Genomic DNA, 16,492 nt, shown 5'->3' with positions numbered 1-16,492 from the left:
GTCTGTAGTTGTGAACCAAAAACGTAGCATGCTCGACCGAAATTGAAAGTAGGAATCAGAAAGTTTGTAGTCGTTAGATTCAGGTAAAATTGCTTGAAATTTCATAAAATGGTCAGAAAAATCACGGTCGTTGGTCGCGTAAGACAGGTGGTCGTTTAATACAGGTAGAATATATAGGGAAAAGCATTGGGGGGAATTTTTACGGTCACATGTGACGGTGAGTCGCTTAATACAGTGGGTCGCTATGGCAGTTTTGACTGTAGGTCTATTTCAATGTATCAGATCAAAATTGCATGAATATTTTCATTTTTGGAATGTACACTTTTTGTTGGTTAATTGTGTGACTTTGCCTTACTTAAAGACAACATTCGTTGAGGTGAGCTGTGTAATCTCTGATTACCTATGTTTTCACTGAAGTGTAGGGCATTTCGTTGTCCCAATGCCCGATGTTTATTTATATATTATCATGTAATAGGGCTAAAAACTGGAGGGCCATATCTCAGAAACTAGATATGGTACCATCACCATTTTTTCACTGAAGTGTAGGGCATTTCGTTGTCCCCATGCCCGATATTTATTTATATATTATCATGTAATACAGAGCTCCAGATAAGGTGCGTATTTGCAGAAATACGCATTAAATTTTACAAAATACGCATTGAAAATTAAAATAGAGCGTACAATTACGCATTAGCAATCATAGATACGCATTACACCACGAAAGTACTGCGTACAACAAGTTGAAGAATACAGGTACGACTTACTTAATGATACGAATTGAGGTTAACTCAGTGTTTGATTTTTCTCAAAACGAAGTACAGATTCAAAAGCCTTTTAGTGACCAGGAATATTCTAGAAATGACGACGACGATCTCCATTTCGGGAGGAAGAATCGGAGATTTAGATAAAAATCAATTTCTATGTAGATCGAAGACTATGCACTTGGCATAACTTTTTTTATTATGAGTTCTTAGCCAATTTTTCATCTCTCTCAACTTGCCATATTGACGAAGTTTCTTTTCTCTCGGTGTACTCTTGATACGATATCTTAAGAAAAAGTTTTCGGTGTCTCTGATTCTCTGGTACCATGACCTACTGTATAATCTTCCTTGTCAGAAAAGAATGCTTCCCAATCTTAGCAAAAAGTCTTGTTAGTATTTGCAATTTTATTAAAAATAAATGCAGGACCCGACCTTTGAAGTTCTTTCCAGACCCTCTTCAAAAACACATACTTCGATTACAAGCTCAAATTCAAAATAAAGGTTAAAACATTATACTAGTAAACAAATTACTCTTCAATCATTTTGCTGAAAATCAAAATCTGCATTGATTTGAAAATCAGGGAGTAAATACACTTTGGGGTAAAAAATTATCTGGAGCTCTGGTAATATGGCTAAAAACTGGAGGGCCATATCTCAGAAACTAGAGATGGTACCATCACCATTTTTGCACAGAAGTGGTAACTGACCACTAGTATCTGTCTTGAAAATTTCAGACACCGGGGTAGGTGGCTTCGATGTCCCCGAGCCCGATATTTATTTATATAGTATCATGTAATAGGGCTAAAAACGGGAGGGTCATATCTCAGAAACTAGAGATGGTACCATCACCATTTTTTCACTGAATAGGTAACTGACCACTAGTACCCTGTCCTGAAAATTTCAGACACCGGGATAGGGGACTTCGATGTCCCCGAGCCCGATATTTATTTATATAGTATTATATAATAGTGCTAAAAACTGGAGGGCCATATCTCAGAAATTAGAGATGGTACCATCACCATTTTTTCACTGAAGTGGAAACTGAGCACTAGTACCCTGTCCTGAAAATTTAAGATCCTGGGGTAGGGGACTTCGATGTTCCCGAGGCTGATGTTTATTTATATAGTATTATATAATAGGGCTAAAAATTGGAGGGCCATATCTCAGAAATTAAGAGATAGTACCATCACTATTTTTTCTCTGAAGTGTTAACTGACAACTAGTACCCTGTCCCGAAAATTTAAATCAAAGTTTGGAATTAACAAAAAAAGAAACAATTGGTGAAATCAAAACCAGATTAATATTTCACCTTAAAATAAAATGAAAAATATATACCCAGTACTTAATTCCATTTTCAGATACTATATCCAGTTACTGTATGATGCATTCTACTGGATCTTTTCCTAACCCGGAGAATTGTGCCCAGTTTTATGACTGCAGTACAAGAGACTCAGAGTATGGACTTTACTTAAAAGAATGTCAGTATCCGCAGCTGTACGAAATTGAGACAGACACATGTCAACATTTCAGCAGGGTTAATTGTGGTTCCCGATATGAGCCAATCGAACCATGTAAGTCAAAATATAATTATAAATGACATCAGGGAAGATTGGTGTGCTGCAAAATTATTTTTTGAATATAAAAACCCACTTAGTTTAATTTTAAAAAAAACAACATATTTCCATAAAGTTTATACAGAGTTACTATCTAATGAATGAACATGTATGTGTATGATCCTACATGTACAGTGTAGGTTCATAATTGTTAAATCATATATGAAATGTTGCTTGAATGCTAATGATTTTTCAAAAAAATGTATTTCACAAGTTTAAAAAATATATACCAGAGTTTACAAAAAAAAAAAAAATGATATGAAAAGGACATGGCAAATTTATGAAGGAATAAAAGAGGTTGATGCCATTCAGAATTATCTCTGTTAACAAAATAACTGAAAATAAACACTGAAAATTGATGAAGGTCACTAAGAAGACTAGTATATTTACTGTCCATAAAATCACTACCTTTAAAGTAGTTTTACTAGCTATTGGGTAGATTTACTAGATAACATTAGTATATTTAGAATTTATAAGTAACTTTCACTAGGTTAGTAGGTATCTATACGACCTCCGCTTCACGTGAACGTGACACATACTACTCACTATCTTAGCTAGTAAACAGAATGATCACTATTCACGACGAAAGTTTTTCTAGGCAAACGTGTATATTAACTAGGTATTTCTTTCAGTGTAGTGAATTAAATATGTGATCCTTTGTCATCTTAAATTTTTAAAAAGCTGCAATTATTTTATTTTATATGTTTATGAGGAATTCTCATGCTGCAATCTTCAGGTTGACATTTAGATTATATCAATAACATTTTATGAATCAACAATGTTCATTTTCATCATATTTCTGCATACATATTTCAGGTGAGTACATTCAAAGTCAATGTATAGGAGCTGGCTGTCCAGCATGTTCAAAGGTGAGTTGTCGTGCTCATCCTGATGGAGCCAATGAATACCCTGGCCGGGAACACACTCCTTGGTATGTGGTATGTGAGCATGGTAGAACAGTGGCTGTGGAGCAGTGCCATGTGGGGATTTTTGATCAGCAATCACACATGTGTTTAACCAATACTGGTAAATAATTTTTACAATTTACCTGAAACTATAGGTTCTCTAGTGTTGGAAAAAAAATTATAAATGTCAGTGAATACATAGGTGTAAATGTTCAATGGATTAGCTATCTGATGTTCTTTCAACACATACACATGTACATGTAATTGTACCCTGAAAAGTGCCACTGTTATTATTAATCTTTAGCTGAAATTCAAAAATTCAGTTTACCCCCTGAAGTTATTGTATAGTTTTATAGCTTTTAAAGCCAGCAGCAAATTCTGTTCATACGTTCCATATTTTAGAGGTGCATTGGATTAAAACTGTTTCATAATGTAGGATAAAACTTCTATATTATTGAGTTGAATTTATTTTTGATGAAGCCATGCAAACAATGTAGAATTCTTAAGGAACAAAAAAAATAATTTGTCAGAAAGGGAGTCATTACAGATGTACACTTTGATTTTTTATTGTTAAGTATTTATTTTTACCTTTGATATTGTGATGATGCAATCGTCTGTCAAAATCAGCTTTAGGATCAATCGCCAGTGTTATCAGCTTTGGGCTTTCTGGTCTTAAGGTATCCGATCAAAAGCCTCAGATTCAATGAATTGATATGCACAAGATATATATTTGCTGAATACTCAGTATATGTAGTAACAATATTTATGATTTAGTCTCAATATCTAAGAGCGGAATGTGTCCTGATTCTGACCTCAATAAAATTGATTTTTTAAAAAACTATCTGGTGAAAAATTATTTTTTAATCGTTTTTCTATTGTTAATAATTATATACATCTTTCCACCATAGCATTTTTTGATATTCGTAGTATTTAAATTTTTGTTTTAAAAAATAGCTTTTTGCCATGGAGCTCAATTCATTCTTAATTAAGTATTTACTGCTCGAGTAATTAAATTTTTGAAAATTTCTCCTGGTAAATCCTTTTCTACTATAAACTGCTTTGAATTAGTTTCAGAGTATTTAATATAGGATGAATATTGAAGGTTAGAAAATAGATAGTTTTCGATGGACCTAAATTTAGCAAAAGTCTTTAAAAATTGTTAGGAGATTACTTACTTTTCCAACACCCAGCACTTCTGCTGCAGCAATGACGTCAAACATGACGTACACTTTCATCCGATAGAAGTCAAAACAGGTCCGGAAGAAAATACGGAATTATTTTGATTTTACTCAAGTAATAAGCCAAACCCAAAAGATTTGAAATAAAAAGCAAAATAATTTATTTTTTATCAATTTTGTCTGGGAAATGCATTATAACAGAAAAAAAAATTGTGAAAGGTTTTTTTTTTTTAGAAGGAAATGGGGGGGGGGGGGTAAACAGAGAAGAACTTTACATAAGTAATTGCTAACAAATTCTCTTGAATTAATGTACATTTAAATTACTATTGATATATATTATTGAAATTGAAATTTTACTTGAGTATACCAAGGGCAAATTTGTCAACACTGTTTCATATGTATCTCATATGATCACCATTTCATATGATTCTCATATGATCACTGTCAAAATATTCATATAATTCTTGTATGAATGACTTTTCCTATGTGAATCATATATATATTACTTAATATGATTCACATATGTGTGATCATTCGATCCACATATGATTTGCCATATATGATTCTCATATGATTGTATATACATATGATTCTCATATGATCCACATATGATCCTCATATGAAAGGCAATGCATATGTGGATTATATGTGGCTAAATTGCTTATGCATGCATCAAAATTTTGTGTTATGTATCCTTAATAGGTTAATCATTCGCAATTCGGCCAATCGTCGCCCAATTATCGAGCTTTGATCTACAATTTGATTTTAACCGTCGGCCGAAATTTTAGGTGAAGGGGGTTCAAGTCTGTTCAAATGAAGGGCCACGCCCTCTTCCAAGGAGAGATAATTATGAATTTTTGAAAAATTAATGGCATTTAAAAAAAATCTTCTTCTCAAGAACCACTGGGCCAGGAAAGATAAAACTCATGTGGAATCATTTTCAGGTAGTGTAGATTCAAGTTTGTTCAAATCGTAACCCCCGGGGCAAGGGTGTCCAGAGCCAAAATGTCCGATCAAAGTTTTACGTAGGAATATATAGGAAAAAGCTTTAAAAATCTTCTTTTCAAGAACCATTGGGACAGAAAAGATGAAACTCATGTTGAATAATCCTCAGATAGTGTACATTCAGATTTGTTCAAATCATGACCCCCGGGGGTAGGGTGGGACCAGAATGGCCGATCCAAGTTCTACATAGGAATATTCAGGAAAATCTTTAAAAATCCTCTTCTCAAGAACCACTGGGACAGAAAAGATGAAAATCATGTTGAATCATCCTCAGATAGTGTACATTAAAGTTTGTTCAAATAATGACCCCCCGGGGTAGAGTGGGGCCACAATGGCCGATCAAAGATTTACGTAGGAATATATAGGAAAAATCTTCTCAAGATTCATAGGGACAGAAAAAATTAAACTCATGTTAAATCATTCTCAGGTAGTGTACATTCAAGTTTGTTCAAATCATGACCCTTGGTGTAGGGTGGGGCCACAATGACCGATCAAAATTTTACATAGAAATATATAGGGAAAATCTTTAAAAACCTTCTTCTCAAGATTCATAGGGACAGGAAAAATGAAACTCATGCTGAATCATTCTCAGGTAGTGTACTTTCAAGTTTATTCAAATCATGACCCCCGAAGTTAGGGTGGGGTCACAATGGCCGATGAAAGTTTTACATCGGAATATTTAGGGAAATCTTTTTAAAAAATTCTTCTCAGGTACTGTAAAGCCATGATCAGTGATATTTGTATGGAAGCATCCTCAGGTAGTGTAGATTCTAGTTTGTTCAAATCATAACCCATAAGGATAGGGTTGGGTCACAATGAGGGATCCAAGTTTTACATTAAGATATATTTTAAAAAATCTTCTCAAGAATAGCAAAGCCATGATTAGTGATATTTATATGGAAGCATCTAGGGTAGTGTAAAATTAAATTTGTTCAAATCATAACCCCCAAGGGTAGGGAAGGGTCTCAATGGTTGATCAACGTTTTACAAAGGAAAATAAAGGGTGGAAATCCCAATAACAGAAAAGCTATGTTTAGTCATATTGACATGTAAGCGTCCTCATGTATTGGAGATCTAAATTTGTTCAAATCATGTGTGCCCTTTGGGGTAGGGAGGGAAACAATGGGGAGTCAAATTCAAATTATTGTGACGTTATACATACAAACAAAATGTTTAAAAAATCTTTTTCTCAAGAACTTTCTCAAGAAGTTATATGCAGTATTGATATGGGGTTATTCTTAAGTAGTATTAGAATTCAATCCCCCTCCACACTCCCTCAGTAAACTTTTCAATTCTGATCTGATTTGTGCTTTTTTCCTAGCCTATGTGCTCAATTGAGCGATTTGGCCCTTCGGCCTCTTGTTCAAGAATGTGCCTCTTTGAAACAAAAATTGGAAATGGCAGTTTTTAAGAAAACCCCTGCCTCTTTGTGCATATATCAAAATTATTTTGTTTCAAGGAGGCAATTTTTCAGAATAATTGGGATTCCCTACCTAAAAAATAAATCTGATATATTTTGTTGTAAGACAAATTTAAACTTCATTTTATGGCAAAGTGGAAGTCAATACGCAGGCTTTCAAATATTGTTCCTAATTGTGCTTTATATACTGTTGCATTTGAGTAAAATTGATATCAGTTTCTGTAATATAATATTCTTCTTTTAATCTGCAACACATTTAGGGAAAATAACAAAAGAACTGCAACATCCTCTTTTGGCGTAACTTACTTTGTTGAACAAACTTAAGCCCAAATCTTTGACTTTTTGAGAAACGAGCTCCTTATGTTTTATAGGTCCGTGTCTGATCTGTTTCTAAATATGTAATGTTTAATGGCCTTTTGAGCTTGTTATATCCATATATTTCATACTAATGAATAGAACCAATAAAAGTAAACAAGTGAAAAGTGATTTCATTTGGATTTTTTTCTCAAGAGTGGGAAGCTCTCAAGCCATATATAACCACGTGATTCAGTTGTTCAGTAATCAAACCCAATTCAACACAGCACTATTTATGTCTTAGTGCGATCAGGTCTATAAACAGCAAACGGTTTTACAGAAGTATATTAATTTTTTATTTGATTTTTAGACTCTGTGAATAACTACTGCAACAATAACCCTGGACTGATTCTACCAAGTTATCAGAGCTGTGCTCAGTTTTATAAGTGTGGTCAATATAACAGCAAGACTGGGACCTATCTACATGAGTGTGCTTATCCCTTGCTATATGACATTACCTCCAAGACTTGTCAGCACTTCACTTTAATCAACTGTGGAGAGAGAAGAGTTCCACAAGCTCCATGTTGGTACCTTTTATTTTTTTTTAATCTTATATTGTTTACTTAATTTACTTTTAGATGGGACACATATTCTGGTTTCTTATCCGCAATTCCTCCTATATCACTGAAGAAAATTTATTGATACTTTCACATATTCTTCATTTCATAATGCCATTATGACCTCCTATTTAACTTCCTTTTATCCGACATTTATTACGGGTCTCCCAGTGCAAAACATGGACTTTGCCGTGATACATGTAACCACTGGTAACCAATGAGTGAAAAATCCTCGAGATGGACGTTCAACAACGTACAATCAATCCAGTTTTCGTCTGATTTCAGTATTACTGCACACAAGAATGCAACACTAAGATACATATACATATAAGTAATATAGTACAATCTTGGTGTCAATTCCATAATATTTCCATTTCTAATATTTTTTCTGTGATAACTCTTTGAAAGTTAGCAGAGTTGATTTCTTGATAATTCTACCGGAATGTAAATTAGGCAGGTCGATAGGTCAATAGCAAAGGAGGCATAATACGCATGCAAATCTCGTGCGCGCCTGTCTCTGTGTCTAACGCTGGGGAGGCCAAATATGCATGCAAATCTCGTGCGGCTGTCTTTGTGTTTGACGTCAAAGTGCGAATGCTATTGAAATTGGCATTGGAGTTTTCGTGTAATTTGAATCTCTATCTGTATCTATAAAGTCTAAATCTACAATTTTGTTTCACAATGAAAAGGAAATATAAGGAATCACTGTCTAGTTAAGAGGGTATGTCAGGGACATCAACAATAGTGGGAAACATGGGATAATTTAAGCATAACGGGCTTCGCCCGTTATGCAAATTATTCCATGTTTTCCACTATCTTTGATGCCCTGGCATACTCTACTTACTAGACAGTGTAATAAATTGCACTACCATTACTTCATTTATTTAGGCAATAAAGAGGGTGTTGCAGAAACTCGCGATTATTCCCTATATATCGAGAATTTGTCTAAATATAGATACAGCTACGTAGAGGACTATGTTTACGGCGGGTATTCCCTGCTTGATACAGCAAAACACTTTCGTCATTTTGCACGAAAAAGGTTGGAACAACAAAAAGCATAATGGCTAAAGCAGCCTTTTGAAAGATATACTGTAGACATTGAGAGAATATTTTTCGTGAAATAAAATTGCGTCCCAAAATCACACTCTTCGTGCTACATCCAAGACATTTCATTTGTTTCAAATCAAATCTTGGCTACTAAGAGACCATAATTATTCAAAATTGCAATAACATGAATAACTACAGTATGTAAAAAATAAGTTATTTAAACAATACAGTAACTTTATTTTCCAAGATAAAACTAAATATAGTTTTAAGTCACAGCATATGAAGGAAAACAATTTTATCCTGCATATAGTTATTACTTAACTTCTTGACATTCTCTCTCTTTCAAAAAATATATAATTTTATTGCACTATACCATTACATACGGAAAAAAATTAGAAGAAAAAAATATATGCAAAAATGATCCATTCCAGGACTCGAATCCATGCGCTGGTAAATGTACGAGTTGTTAACCAACCAGCATATCCACTAGACCATTTCGGACATGATGGTTTTCCAGCGTTATTTAATGTACACACTTTGTATTTCGTTTGAGGAATTATTTTTATTCAATGTTTGCGTTTTTCAAAAATGTGCCTCTTTGAAACAAAAATCGGAAATGGCAGTTTTGAAGAAAATTCCTGCGTCTTTGTGTATACATCAAAATTATTTTGTTTCAAGGAGGCACTTTTTCAGAACAATGGGGATTCCTTATTCAAAAAAGAAAATCTGATATATTTTGCCGTGAGACTAATTTTCACATCATTTTATGGCAAATTGGAAGTCAATACGCAGCTTCCAAATATTGTTTCTCGTTGTGCTTTATATATTGATGCATTTGAAAAAAATTAATATGAGTTTCTGCAACATAAAAATTCTTCTTTTAATCTGCTACACATTTAGGGAATATAACAAAAGAACTGCAACACCCTCAAAGAGGGTGTTGCAGAAACTCAATTATTCCCTATTTAACGATAAGGACATTTAAATACCTTCGTTATGTCTAAATATAGATACAGTTACGTAGAGGACTATGTTTACGGCGGGTATTTCCTGCTTGATACAGCAAAACACTATCGTCTTTTGCATGAAAAAGGTTGGAACAACAAAAGGCACAATGGCTAAAGCAGCATTTTGAAAGATATACTGTAGACATCGTGCGAAAATATTTTTCATGAAATAAAACTGCGTCCCATAATCACACTGTTGGTGCCTCATCTAAGACATTTCATTTGTTTCAAATCAAATCTTGGCTACTAACAAAGAGACCAGAATTATTCAAAACTGCAATAACTACAGTATGTAAAAAAAATTTAAGTCATGGCATATCAAGGGAAACAATTTAATCAATCCTGCATTTCTAATATATAGTTATTACTCGATTAACTTCTTGACATTCTCTCTTTCTCTCTTCCCTCTCTCTCTCTCTTTCAAAATATATATAATTTCATTGCACTACCATTACATATGGGAAAAAAAAGAAGAAAGAAAAATATGCAAAAATGATCCATTCCAGGGTTCGAACCCATTCTCTGATAAAAGTACTAGATTGAAGCCCACTAGCATATCCACTACACCATTTCGGACATGATGATTTTCAGTGTTGTTTAATGTACACATTTTGCATTTTGTTTGGATAATAATTTTTATTCAATTTTTTCGTTTTTCAAAAATGTGCCTCTTTGAAACAAAAAACGGAAATGGCAGTTTTGAAGAAAATTCCTGCCTCTTTTTGTATACATCAAAATTATTTTGTTTCAAGGAGGCACTTTTTCAGAACAATGGGGATTCCGTATTTAAAAAACGGAAAATTTGATATATTTTGCCGTGAGACTAATTTTTACATCGTTTAATGGCAAATTGGAAGTCAATATGCAGCTTCCAAATACGTTTCTCGTTCTGCTTTATATATTGTTGCATTTGAAAAAAATTAATATGAGTTTCTGCAACATAAAAATTCTTCTTTTACGTACTCTTCTACACATTTAGGGAAAATAACAAAAGAACTGCAACACCATCTTTTCTCTGGTTTACACCCCAATCGTCAAAGTCGAAAACTTTTTTAAAAATCAGCTTCTTGATTGTGTTCTCTGAGAACCCGTTCTAAAGATAATTGTATATTCTTCAAAAGACACATGGAATAAATAGAGAAGGCTAATTTTTGCAATTCATCTTTCATGCTACCTGTTTGTGTAATTTTAATTACATTTTTATTATCTGAATATAACTTTACAAATTTATTGCGCAGAACGTGACTAAAGATCTTGATGAAAAGAAAAACTGTTTTTATTCTCTGTATGCAGAACCTTGTGTTTTTCAAATCGTCTCACTTTTCGTGAAAAAACTCTTTGTTTGAATCCAGCATTACACCCGCTCCATGGCGAAATCGCTTGTATCAGTTAAAACTATTCGGTATGTTCGAATAAGCGACAAAAGTAACACTAGTTTATATATATAGTTGTAAATATTAAAACGAGACACAAGGCATCTTCGACACAGGTGATCAACCCGTGTTACGCGAGTATACTCCTCAGTTTACCTGGAGTAACAGGTGGAAAAAATGGCGGGAAGTGAAAACCTTTTCTGCATACATGCATGTAAATGTCATTATTGGTATTAGGATTTATATACTGAAACTCAAGATAAACGCAACACCCTTATTTAAGGGGGAAATAATATACGGGTTGTAACTACAATGTATGTAGCAAAAAAGTTAGAACATCTTTCACTTTGCCAAATCAGTCATTAAAGGTTGAATGATTTTCATTCCATTACCGGAAGTTTATTTTTAGCCCTCTTAAAAGAAATCAAAAACTTGCATCTTCATCAAATATTTGATAATATTTTGAGTTTTCCAGGTTTTGTAGCTGTTAATCATAAGTTTTGTACTAAAATTCCGAAAAAATATCCTTCTTTTTTTTACATTTCCGAGAAAAATAGCCTTCTTTGTTTTTCGAATGTGATACCCATATTTCCTCAAAGCACGCATTTTCATTAATTTTCAAAATAAAGAAAAGGGAGAGCTGCAGATGCAAATATACACTACATAACGACTTTTCAGGCTAATGTGTTTCAAAAGCATGAGTGACAGTTCCTTGACCGAAGTCAAAGAGTTACTACACTACGCCAAGTTAGAGAAAATTTGACCGAAGTATCTGAGAAACAGGCACCTAAAATGACCCAGAATATTTTTTTTCGTTCCGATTAAGACATTAAGGTGAAATATCCCTCTGATAAGAGAGATAACTCTTCTGATAAGAGAGATAACTTTCTGTAGACATTTTTTCATGGAATTCAGTGAATTGCCATGCCAGATTTTACACATGTCATTCATAAGGACCATTTTAAAGTCAACTCAATCGAATCAGTTTTATTGTACAGATGTTGATTTATAGTTTCTATTGCAAGTATTTTTATTAATTATTTATAATATTTTAACTAAAAAAATTATACCCAGTTCCTTTAAACGGTGTATATTGAGATATTTCTATCTCTTAACGTATAAGTCTTTTAATTGTACAGAAATTTCAGATGCAGAATTGTTTATCAACATTTAATTGATATTTTGTTTCATTAAAATATTTTCAAGGGCGATACTGGAAAGATAATTCTTGTTGATGGATGAGTGTTATTTTACATGCACAGAAGCAATTTGATATTCTGATTTAAAAAGCAACGCTTCAGTATGTTATCTTATGAGAATTAGATAGGTATGAGAGTAAATATTATTTTCATATATACCTCATATTTTTACTTTAATTGTGAGATAAAAATAATTGATCATTCTATTTACCTTATCAAATTTTCTTCACATCATGATTTGACATATTTATTTCTGAAAAAAATAAGCAACGCTTCATACTTCATACTATTTTCCACTTGATTCTAATGCTTTAGTTATTGATGAAAATCAATGTTTGGAATTTAGAAAAAAAATTGTGAAATTTGGAGCAGACGGATATTTCACCTTAATAAACTTAATGCATTGTAGAAATTGGGCTGTATTTGTTGAACATGGCAGACTAACACGTTTTAATTGAATGGTCGTAATGGGGACGTTTTAAGAGTTATGTGGGTTTTTTGGTACATAGTTATAACCCTTATATTATTATTATAAAATTAGGGTGTTGCGTTTCTTTGAGTTTCAGTATAGAAAGGATGATGTGACATAACTACTATCTGGGGCCCCTTTTTCCATGACGAATTTTACTTCATCAAAAACGATGTTGGTGATTTTCAAACATGATTGAGTAAATACGACGCCTTTTGAATAGTTTCAATAGTTCAGACACATTAATTATAAGGAATACTGCATTATCTTTGATTTTATAGACCCTATCACAGCTAAATTCGGCCAGGTTTGTGAGAATTGATATGTTCTCTTATGGCAAGAGAATTGGCGAGTCTTAGTACTATATGTAGAGGGATATGCGTGTCCGAGAAGACATATAGTTATTGTTATTATTTCGCACATAGTCATTGTCCAATCCGACGACAGAACAACAAAACATGCTGGTTTACTATGTTTACATTTTATCAGACACGTGGTTTAGGTCAATTTACCTGTTATCCTTTTCTACATTTCAAACTTTTATAATGGTCACCAAATGCTGTTTATACTTAATAATAAGCATGGATTTTCAACATTAGGACAAGAAATGCACAAGAAACTTATATCCACTAATACTCAGGAATAGACCAAGCGAATTGCTCAGCAAACACGCGACAGAACTTTAAAATAATGTATATTTATCAATTGTTTGTATATAAATTTTACTGTGATCTCGGAAATTATATTTATGTAGATCCGTGTCTAATCTGTGACTCAAATGCATAAAAATTATCGGAAAGCAGTAAAATTCTAAGCATGTTTCCATAGTATTTTTGTGGTACTCACTCGTAACAAATTTCATTTAGCTGAATGGTCAGTTAGAAAGTATCGCCAGTGTCTCGATTATGCCTAGGTCACATTTCCCGGCCAGTAGCCGTAGACCGGTGGTAATCCGTGGTGTAAACGATGCCCACACATCGGTCAACATCGGCCTAGTAGTCCTTACAGAATCAGTCACATTATCAAGCGATCGGTATTCGATGGGCAACCAACGCCATTTATGATAAAAATGTCGTGGTTGCCGGCCGGACTTTCAAAGGCCCAGCGAAGCATTGCTAATCATAAAACGATGTTCCAGGATAATCGGCCGATGTATATTACATCGCTCATACATTGGTGAACATCGTAAACATGTTTGACTACGGGCCAATGTTTGGTCGAACATCGACCGATGATCGGCCGTTATCTGTTGGACACCATTCAACCCCCCGATGACCTCAGATTCAACGGATATTGGACGATGCTCGGCCATACATCGGCCGATCCGTGAAAGATGTGTTAATGATGGGTTGCCGACGAGGAGCGATGTGAGGCATCGTTGGAGACATCGCTGAATTTTAACTACGAATTATGTCCTACCGATGACCCCACCGATTCGCGAAATGACCTCAGTCTCCTTCCGATAAACAAATAAACTATGTTTTACATGCAAAGATCTAGAGAGAGGGGTCCGGAACACCCCTCTGAAATTTGTAAAGTTATTTAATGCACAAACTAAACCAACTAAAAATTACATGTGTATTTAATGTATGAAATAAATCAACTAAAAGGGACCTTAGACCCCCCCCCCTCCCCAACCGAAACTGTGGATTCCTGTTAAGTTGGTTTGAAAAATGTCATACACATGAAAGTATGACGCTTAAGAACCCCCTCTCCCCGGCCGAAATAAATTTTCACATTTAGGAAAGGACTTTACGTATTTTTTTCTTGTCTAGGAATTTCTGGGTTGGATTTTTTTTTTTACCAAAGTGACCCTCTTGGAAAAAAGTTCTATAGATCCACGCCTTTTTCTTTAATTTACATTAATATCAATATAAAAATAAAATTTATTCAAATATGTGTGGCAGTTGGCAGTAAGCAGCTGACAGTTGGCTGTAAGCAGTCAGCAGTTGGCTGTCATATATGGCATTCCATATTATATACATGTGTATTTAGAAAAAAAGAAAATATATGAAATATCTTTCAGAAATAGTAACCCGGAACGTTCATTATGACCATAATTTTTGGTTCCGGGCTTACTACAAACTGGAAAAGAAACAACTTAGGGGCAAAATATATAAAATATCTTTCAGTGATTTTTACCCGGAACGTTCATTATGACCATATTTTTTGGTTCCGGGCTACCTTTCCCTCGCTACAAACTGGAAAAGAAACAACTTAGGGGCAAAAATATGTGAACAACTTTCAGTTATTATAACCCGGAACATTCATTATGACCATAATTTTTGGTTCCGGGCTAACTTTGCCTCGCTACAAACTGGAAAAGAAACAACTTAGGGGCAAAAATGTATGAATATCTTTCAGTTAATATAATCCGGAACGTTCATTATGACCATGATTTTTTGTTCCGGGCTATCTTTGCCTCGCTAAAAACTGGAAAAGAAACAACTTAGGGGCAAAAATATATGAATATCTTTCAGTTATTATAACCCGGAACCTTCATTATGACCATGATTTTTGGTTCCGGGCTACCTTTGCCTCGCTACAAACTGGAAAAGAAACAACTTAGGGGCAAAAATATATGAATATCTTTCAGTTATTATAACCCGGAACGTTCATTATGACCATGATTTTTGGTTCCGAGCTACCTTTGCCTCGCTACAAACTGGAAAAGAAACAACTTAGGGGCAAAAATATATGAATATCTTTCAGTTATTATAACCCGGAACGTTCATTATGACCATAATTTTTGGTTCCGGGCTACCTTTGCCTCGCTAAAAACTGGAAAAGAAACAACTTAGGGGCAAAAATATATGAATATCTTTCAGTTATTATAACCCGGAACATTCATTATGACCATGATTTTTGGTTCCGGGTGAACTTTGCATTGCCATAAACTGGAACAAAAACAACTTAGGGACAAAAATATATGAAATATCTTTCAGAAATAATAAGCCGGAACGTTCATTATGACCATAATTTTTGGTTCCGGGCTTACTACAAACTGGAAAAGAAACAACTTAGGGGCAAAATATATAAAATATCTTTCAGTGATTATTACCCGGAACGTTCATTATGACCATGATTTTTGGTTCCGGGCTAACTTTGCCTCGCTACAAACTGGAAAAGAAACAACTTAGGGGCAAAAATATATGAATATCTTTCAGTTATTATAACCCGGAACGTTCATTATGACCATAATTTTTGGTTCCGGGCTAACTTCGCCTCGCTACAAACTGGAAAAGAAACAACTTAGGAGCAAAAATATATGAATATCTTTCATAAATTGTAAACCGGAACGTTCATTATGACCATATTTTTTGGTTCCGGGTTAACTTTGCATTGCCAGAAACTGGAACAGAAACAACTTAGGGACAAAAATATATGAAATATCTTTCAGAAATAGTAACCCGGAACGTTCATTATGACCAAAATTTTTGGTTCCGGGCTTACTACAAACTGGAAAAGAAACAACTTAGGGGCAAAATATATAAAATATCTTTCAGTTATTATTACCCGGAACGATCATTATGACCATGATTTTTGGTTCCGGGCTACCTTTGCCTCGCTAAAAACTGGAAAAGAAACAACTTAGGGGCAAAAA

General features: G+C 34.0%; 1 protein-coding gene across 2 annotated transcripts in view; it reads left to right on the top strand.

Annotated features, from left to right (window-relative positions):
* LOC134276051 (uncharacterized) overlaps window positions 1-16,492 on the top strand; it is a 97,688-nt gene that overhangs the window by 28,649 nt on the left and 52,547 nt on the right. For both annotated transcript variants that reach the window (XM_062758331.1, XM_062758330.1), the window contains exons 4-6: window positions 2,120-2,332; window positions 3,191-3,400; window positions 7,547-7,759. In XM_062758331.1, coding sequence (XP_062614315.1) covers window positions 2,120-2,332; window positions 3,191-3,400; window positions 7,547-7,759 — 636 coding nt within the window. The remainder of the gene's footprint in view (window positions 1-2,119; window positions 2,333-3,190; window positions 3,401-7,546; window positions 7,760-16,492) is intronic.

The sequence above is a fragment of the Saccostrea cucullata genome, unplaced genomic scaffold, assembly GCF_032062105.1.
Source record: "Saccostrea cucullata isolate Sc308-1 unplaced genomic scaffold, CSIRO_AGI_Scuc_v1 ctg1318, whole genome shotgun sequence".
In the NCBI taxonomy this organism is placed as follows: Eukaryota; Metazoa; Mollusca; class Bivalvia; order Ostreida; family Ostreidae; genus Saccostrea; species Saccostrea cuccullata.
The sequence above is the reverse complement of the archived record's forward strand: the minus strand, read 5'-3'. Positions and strand labels throughout refer to the sequence as shown.